The sequence below is a fragment of the Elephantulus edwardii genome, unplaced genomic scaffold (assembly GCF_000299155.1).
Source record: "Elephantulus edwardii isolate Elephantulus edwardi_28Jun2011 unplaced genomic scaffold, EleEdw1.0 scaffold00049, whole genome shotgun sequence".
In the NCBI taxonomy this organism is placed as follows: Eukaryota; Metazoa; Chordata; class Mammalia; order Macroscelidea; family Macroscelididae; genus Elephantulus; species Elephantulus edwardii.
This window is the reverse complement of record NW_006399799.1, coordinates 14,970,144-14,978,241: the sequence shown is the minus strand read 5'-3', so window position 1 is coordinate 14,978,241 and position 8,098 is coordinate 14,970,144. Positions and strand designations below refer to the sequence as shown.

Genomic DNA, 8,098 nt, shown 5'->3' with positions numbered 1-8,098 from the left:
GGGCGCTCCACCTCAAGGGTAGGTTTTCTCTGCAGATTCCCGACCACACAGGAACAGCCCTAACAGATGTTAGCAAGAGCAAGTGTGGTTGGTGAATGAATGCAAGACACAGCCCGGCTTGTAGGTCAGTGTGGGTGCCTAGTGAGAAGAAGTGGGGCTCAGCTGGCTTCCCTTATCTCTCAGGGCTTGATTCTTATCTGGTGAGGTCTGAATTGACTGCAGCTGGATGAAAGGATCCTGGTTACTGAGTAACTCTGTTCTCTTTAAAAGTCCCATTGTTTCCCTGGCATCCAGAACTCGCCACTCCTGTCTCCGAGGCACAGCTGCCATGAACACCTTCCTGCTCACCGTGCTGTGTCTGCTTGGGACCTGGGCTTCCCTGGCAGGTGGAGTCACCGTGCAGGTACCTCCCCTGTCGCCACACTGGTCCAGCATCTCTTGTCTCTGGAGCACCAGGTTCATCCGCATAGAAAGGGCCCCTTTGACAGGGGCCAGGAGAGGGGAACATGTTTAGGGTCTGACTTTTCCTCAAGGACTCCCTTCTCAGTCCTGTCTCTCACTCTTTTCCCTTTAAATTTGGGGGAGAAAAGATACCAGGTAGAGAGGAAAGCACCTCTGGGAGAGACACCCTATCGGCCCTTTTCCCAAGTGCCTGCCTGTGCCAGGCTCTTCTCTGAGCTCTCACTGTGGCCCTGGAAGGGAGGGAGGGAGGGAGGGATTGTTCTTCTCATTTGACAGAAGACATAAACTGAGTCTCAGAGAAGTTCTGTAACCATTTGTGGTCACATGGCTGGGAAGTAAAAAGGCTGGATTCCAACCCAGATCTTATGCCTCTGCCCTCTATGATCAGATCACCTACTGGGGAACTAAAGGACATCTTGGAGGCCATGAGGATACCTTAGAGGAGCATGCCCATTGGGCCAATGCAAGGGACAGGCCAGTCTGGCGTCCACAGAGGCCAGGTTCTCTATCTGAGTAAGGCTCGTGGAGCCATTTATTGTTTCTCCAGAACAGCCAGGCCACAGGCTGGAGCTGAAGGCAGGGGATAATATGCTGGCCCTAGTATGAGGTAAGGAGTAATGACCGTGCGCTGAGCACGGACACAAGGAGCCAGGATGCCCAAGACCAGCCCCGCATCTCTCTCTCATCAGCAGCACAGTGCCTCTTGCACCTTGGGCACCTGTCGTATCTCATATTTCGTGTCTATTTTCTCCATCCATGCAAATCCAGGGTTCTGTGAATGACCTTTTCACGGTCCAGAGCAAAACTACTTGACTCAGTCTCTTTCTATAAGGCCTGAGCTATCTCCACCATGCGTCACCCCATTCGTGTCTTGTTCCCAGACTCCAGAAAGTCTGCTTGAGAGCCACTGGGTCTGAGAGGGACACATCCTGATGGTAACAGCCAGGGAGCAGGCTGAGCCTGCGGTCACCATCTGGGCATGCTCCTTTCAGGATGGAGATTTCTCCTTCTCCCTGGAGTCAGTGAAGAAGCTCAAGGATCTCCAAGATTTCCAGCAATCCTGGATTGGGCACCGCCGGAAGCCTGCAGTCAGAGCTGCTGGAGGCATGGCTGGACCTGCGGTTCCCGTCCTGTGTAGCCACCCGCAATTCCCCACAGAACTCCAGCCTGTCTGCAAGAAGCCCAACGCCCAGGAGATCCTGCAGCGTCTGGGTACGTAGTCTCGACTCTCATTGGTACGGCTTGGGAGTCCTCTTGTTGGTGCCATTTGAGGAAGAGATGTGCTGTCCTGGGGATTTGGAAGAGGGGCTCTCCTCTGACGGATGAGATGTGGGGAGCTCTGTGGAGGACTCAGCTTTGGTTAGTTCTAAATTGTACTTGGTGAATCATAGCAAATTCTTCACTCTGACCAATGAGGTGCTGGCGCTGATTCACATTCCTCTGGTCTTATGGCATTTCCTTTAGAATCTGTGCTGTGATTGGCTGGCAGGTTTGGGTGGCCAGTTCAGCTTGTTGAAGACTGTGGAGTCTCCCCTGGGGCCTGTAAAGGGATGGCCACGCCTTGTCTCGAGGGAGCGCGGGGTATCTGGCGAGGAGCTGACTCTCACGAGCTCCATCTCTCTTGTCCAGAGGCCATCGCTGAGGACCCCAGCATGTGTGAGATCTGTGCCTATGCTGCCTGTGCCGGATGCTAGAGCCTCCGGGGCCTGCGCTGCCTTCTTCCCTCCCCCACAGGAGAGTCCCTCTCTCCAGCTCACGGTCACCGTGGTACTGCCATCCCAGCAGCTCAACCTACCGCACCACAGAATGGGGGATGTGAGAAAGGGCAGCGCGGGCAGGGCCTGGTACGCGGATGCCCAGCCTTCCACCCTCTGAGCTGCTGGGTGCGTCCAGGATCCAAGCCAAGTCACAGCCAATAAACCAGATTCCAGAATGTTCCTAGTCTTGCCTTCTTTCCTTTGTTACCCTCTCAGACCACCCATCCGTCCAGCTCCCCTGCCCTCAAGAGTTCAGGATGTGGTGTGCAGAATGGAGGGACCCCACCCTGACCCCAGCTGACCCCTTGCTCCGGCACTGAGTGGCCCTCCCGTGGATACGAGGGGTGGGACTTTAAAAAAAATTATCAAAACAAGTGAAAAAAGTGTATTAAGATAATGCAGAGGAGGTATGGTTAGTGAAAGATAGATAGGCTGTGCAGAAGAGTTAAAAGTGAAGAAAGGTGGAGAAACACCCCTGGAAAGTGTCAGGGGTAGACCCAACCTTATGACATGCTGCCGGGAGGAGATAGGGGAAACCTCAGGGGGCCCTGCTGTTTATAGGCTCCCGGTCTCATAGTCTAGCCCGCCTGGGGACCTGTGGGATTGGGTAGGATCCCCTGCATTCCTAAGGAGGGACTGTCCTCACTTTGATGCGTCTGTCTTTGACTTCCCTTCTTAGTTCCTCTGAGAAACCTTGCCTGTAGTCCACCACCGGGGTAGGGGTGGGAGAGAGACTGGGATGGAAGGAGGGAAAGAGAGGGAGAAAAGGAAAGGGAGGGGGTGAGAGAAGGGGGAAGTGGGAGAGAGAGACAGAGACACAGACAGACAGACAGACAGACAGACAGACAGACAGACAAGACAGACTGACAGAGAGAGAGACTGACCAGGTAGCAGCAATTCTATCCCTTAACATCCCCCACTCTCCCAGAGGTGTTTGGCCCTGATTTCAGGGACTCGGACAGCAAGGTCTTTCTGGCTACTTCCTGCTGACATTAAGCACAGTTCTGCCTCCAGGTTCAGGGCCAAGTCGCCCCTCTGTCCCTACAGGGGACAGCTCCCTGGTCGGTAACTGGACAGGCTGGTAACTGTTCATAATCATTATCTTGTTTTGAATTTGTTGCAGCCTAGAGGAAACCAAATTCATCATCACGTTTAAAATACAAGGTCCCCAAATCAGTAAAAGTACTGTTATAACTAATGATCCTACAAGAAGAAACCAGGTCATAAATGGTAGCCAACCTTTCACTTCTTCTCAATGTTTCCAGTTGTTTGTTTGGCAGAAGCTTCCCTTGGGAACTCTGTCCTTTCTAATAAAGCCTGTGCATGGACCTCTACTAATCTGACGCTGTTTATATAAAAACAATAGGATGTGTTTTCGAGGGCACATATAGCACTCCTTTTTGCTAACCTTGCTAGCAAAGTCTAGGCTTATCCAGTGATCCAGGTGGGACTTTCTTTTTTTTTTTTTTTACGTCACAGATCATCCAGTCTGTGCTGTCTTGAATAGACACTTGCCAAGAAGTGGATCAGTCACAAGCTCTGGGCATGATATTCATGATCATAGACTCCAGCTTCCACTCCCACTCCACCAAGGCCACCCCCCTCTCCTAGCCACACCCATCTTCCCCTCTGCTCCTGCTCGTCTCTGTACCCCTCCCATGCCCACATCTTTAACCAGATAAGCCCCTGCTCACACACTTGAAGGCTGAACTCCTCTGTCTCCTCCTCCATAAGGGGCTTTGTGCTCCCACTCTGTCTTGCATGGTCCCAGACACTTAAGATATCCTTTGCAGAAGTCTGGCCACTTGGGTAATAGGGCTGCTTTGCCTAGGGAAGTTGCTCCAACTCCCAGTCAAAGTGAAGCCCACCACACAGATGACTGGATGTGGAGGTTAAGTGGGACAGGGAAAAGCAAGGTCTCCCAGGAATAAAGGTACTTTCCTGCTCTATAACAGGGAATAGTACTTACCTCCAAGTAAATAGCACTTGTAAAACCTTCAATCCAGGCCTGTCACAAACATAAGAGGAACTCAGACTGGTGGTCAAAAGTAGCCAACCAGAGAAAAGGGGACCAGGGTGAGGTTGAGAATGGTTGACTCAGGGCTGAGAAGGTGAAGTCTTTTTAGGAGAACTCAGTGGGCAAAGGTACGAAGAAGCAGGGACAAAGTGGCCCAGGGCCTTGCTTGGGGACAGAGGCACTGAAGCTGGAGAGCACAGGCAGAAGGGGCCTTGACTAATGGATGGAAAGGACTAGGGAAAGGAGAGGACACTCAGAAGGTGGGATTTGGTGGAACACGTAGAGAGACAGGAGCCAGAAGAGCTAGCATGGTTCAGCCTGGACAGTGTGCATCTCCAGACTGATCCAGAGAAAACTAAGTCTGAGGGTGCTGGGGCCTTCTCTGAGACCGAGTTTCCTCTTGTGAAAATGGGAAGGATAAAAGATTCCTTCTCAGGGTTGCGGTAGGACTGGATGAGATGTAGGAGGTGGGAAATTAAATTGCAAACAATCAAAGTTTAGGATCTGGATCCAGCTCTCTGGCTGCAACCTTGGTTGTACAGTCTTTGAGTTAGCAGCTCCACACACTACAGATTACTCCACCAGTAACCCCTTTACGTGCTTAAGTGAGGACTGAGTGAGTCAATCAGGTGAAGGGTGTTAGCATCCACAATCTGTTCATAGGGAGCTCGGGCAGTTTAGTGTGTAGGAAGTTTCACTGGTAACCAAAAGGCCTCTGGTGGCTTGAATGGTTCTTTGGGAGAAAAACGGGCAATCTCTTCTTGTGTAATTCTCAGGCTCAGAAACTCCATGGAGGATCAACTATGAGTTGGTTCCAACTGGATGACAATGGATTTTGGTTTGTTTGGGTTTTTTTTTAAACCCATTATTGTGCAAGTGGTCCAGTTCTATGCCAGGCACTGATTCTCTAGTATCTACTGTCTCAGACAGGGCTCTTCTCCAGGCAGATGGGAGAGCAGCAGAGAGGAATGGAGGAGAGAGAGGTGAAGTCAGATGGTCCATTGACTCAGGATAGACTTGAGAAGTAGCACAGGGAAACCACGGAAGGACATGGGCATGCCACAGGGGAAATACCCGCCACGGTGATACTAAGGGTGAAGCTGAGGCCCCGTAAGCGTTGGCAGTTCCTGTTCTTTTTTTTTTTTTTTTTAGCAAAGCAACACCTTCACTATACATTTGTTGTGTTGAGCACAATTCATAGCAACCCTATGAACAAAAGACCTGAAGCCTTTCTATAACTATCGTCCTTTCTCAAAGCTCATAAAGTTTCCAGAGGCGTGTTGTGAGCAAGATTTTCCAGCAAGAATTACATCAGAATACTGGGGACAAAGAAATTTTTTTTTTTAATGGTGCAACCATATGGAAGGCAATTTGACACTTTCTCAAAAAGCTGGATATAGAAATACCATTTTGACCCAGCAATTCCACTACTGGGAATATATCCTAAAGAAACCAGAACCTCCATCCAGACAGATGTATGCAGTTTATTGCTGCTTTCTTTACAGTAGCAAAAGATGGGTGTGCCCATCAACAAATGAATGGATAGAAAAAAATATGGTGAGTCGTCTACGACTTGACACACTTTAGTACCAAGCCAAAGGTGGGTGACTTTTAATCTGCGGCCCTCAGGCATGTTTTTCATTGTTTTTGGTCAAACATTCTTCTGGTCATATAGCGCTGGTGTGCCCACTTGCCGTACAGAGGTAACTTGTAGTTGCTGTGAAGCTGAATACTGTGACACTGATGTGTCAAACGCGTTAATGGTTACCCATGGCAGACAGTGTTTGGTGGAGTTCCCCAATTAAAACAAGCTTGGAAGTAGGAGTGGCATCCACTTCCATAATAGCTTGCCTCTGAAAACCCTGTGAACCTGGAGAAAGGATGGAAGTCACACAAGTGTTGAGGACTTTCGTTCACAAAATCACTATGAGTTGCCTACGACTCGACAGCACTTAACAACAACAACAACAACAACATTCATACAAGGGAATATTACACTGCACTGAAAAAAAAACAATGAACTTAGTAGTTACTATTCTTGAGGCCACCCAGAAGCATGAACTGATAAAGGAAGCTAGAAGGGGGTTAGGAGGTAGGAGATGGTTCCCTGTGTGCTGAGGAGAAGGCAGGTGCTCAGGGAGCTGTGGGGCAGCAATGGAGCATCTTCTCAGGTCAGTCCTGCTGATGTGCCGGGGAGGGTAGGCATGCCAAGATTCTCCACCACAGTCCCTCCTAATGCCTGCCTCCTCCAGGAAACCTCTGCCTTGAGTCCAGTGGTACAAACTCTTGCTCTGCAGCTGGGGCAGAGTTCTTCAGGAGATCATATTTCTTTGTCAACACAATAAATCAAATGCATCAATTGTCTTGTAGTCTTTCTTTTTCCATTGTCCAGCTTTTGCATGATTTTTAGGACAATTGAAAATACTATGGCCTGGGTCAAGTACACTTTAAACTTCAGAAGTGATACCTTTCCTCTTTAATCTTCTTCATATATTTCAGCTTCTCAGATTACTTGCATGGCATGCAGACTGAGTAAGTTATAGTGAGGGGATACAACTCTGACGCACACATTTCCTGGTTTTAAACTACATCATATCTCTTTATTCTATTGGCCCATATATTTGTGGAAGCAGGAGCACAGCTAAGTGCTCTGCAGTCCTCATCCTTCATGATGTTCTCCATAATGTGTTATTATCTACAGTCAAATGTCTTTGCAGAGTCAATAAAACACAGATAAGTATTTATCATAGATTGTGCCCCCAGGAAACACATGTATATGATAAAATATCGCTTGGAAGTTACATAATGATTTGAATGAACAAAGAGGAAGAGGGTTAAAGGTAGAATGCAGCACTCCATATCTCATCACAACCTTAATCAGATATAAGGGGAGTTCCCTAGGATGTGGCTCTGTCACGGCCTTTATCAACACTCGAGATAAGGCAGAGGGAAGCAAGCCAAGAGGGGAAATCCTTAGTCCCACCAAGACACAGCTGCCAGGAGTGGAGTGCATCTTTCTGGGCCTGAGTCCCCATGTGAGGAAACTCCTTGACACTGCAGAAGGCCAGAATACATGGGAGTCTCCAGGGAGCTCCAGGGCTGAAGGAAGCAAGGACTGACCTTTACAACCTACAGAATGAGCCATCTCATAGAGTTAGTGTCCTGACCTTGGACTTCAAGCCTTTTAAACTGTAGGAGAATAAATGTGTTTGTGGAAGCTAGACCCTTGTGCTGTCTCTGTCAGAGCAGCGTTAGCTAAGGCAACATTTTTCTGGTATTCTCTGTGTTCAGTCAAGATTCATCCAATGTCAGCAGTGTTGTCCATTGTTCCATGTTCTCTTCTGAATTCAACAAGAATTTCTTGCAATTATCTATCCACCTACTTCTGCAACCATTTTAAAAATCGTTGTTTTGTAAATTTTCATACACATTACAATAAAAAATAAAATAAGGAAAAAATTGTTGCTGTTAGGTGCCATTGAGTTGAGGATGACTCACAGCAACCCTGTGAAGAACAGATGTGAACCCTGTCCTTTCCTGTGCTGTCCTTGCCATCTCGGAAGGCAAGATACATACATCTCATAGTTCTTACCACAGTCGTTTTGTCAGTCTGTCTTGTTAAGGACTTTCTTTTCCTTTGCTGAACCTTCACCTTTTCAAGAACACATTTCCAAGGAACAGCATTTCCTAACAGCATGCACAAAGTGTGTGAGGCAAAGCTTCACCATCCTTGTCTCTGAGAACCACCCAGGTCGAACTTTCTCAAAGACATGTCTGCTTGTTCTTTTGGTGGGGAATGGGGTATTCAGTACTCTTCTCCCACACCAGGGGACCTCTGGTGGCTTAGTGATAAGGAATTGCA

The 8,098-nt window shown here is 48.5% G+C and overlaps 1 protein-coding gene across 1 annotated transcript; it reads left to right on the top strand.

Annotated features, from left to right (window-relative positions):
* Positions 1–328: 328 nt before the first annotated feature.
* On the top strand, positions 329–2,156 carry GUCA2A (guanylate cyclase activator 2A (guanylin)). The gene is made up of 3 exons (XM_006886523.1): positions 329–403; positions 1,455–1,674; positions 2,092–2,156. The coding sequence occupies exons 1-3, from the start codon at positions 329–331 to the stop codon at positions 2,154–2,156; spliced, it is 360 nt and encodes a 119-aa protein (XP_006886585.1).
* Positions 2,157–8,098: the final 5,942 nt, after the last annotated feature.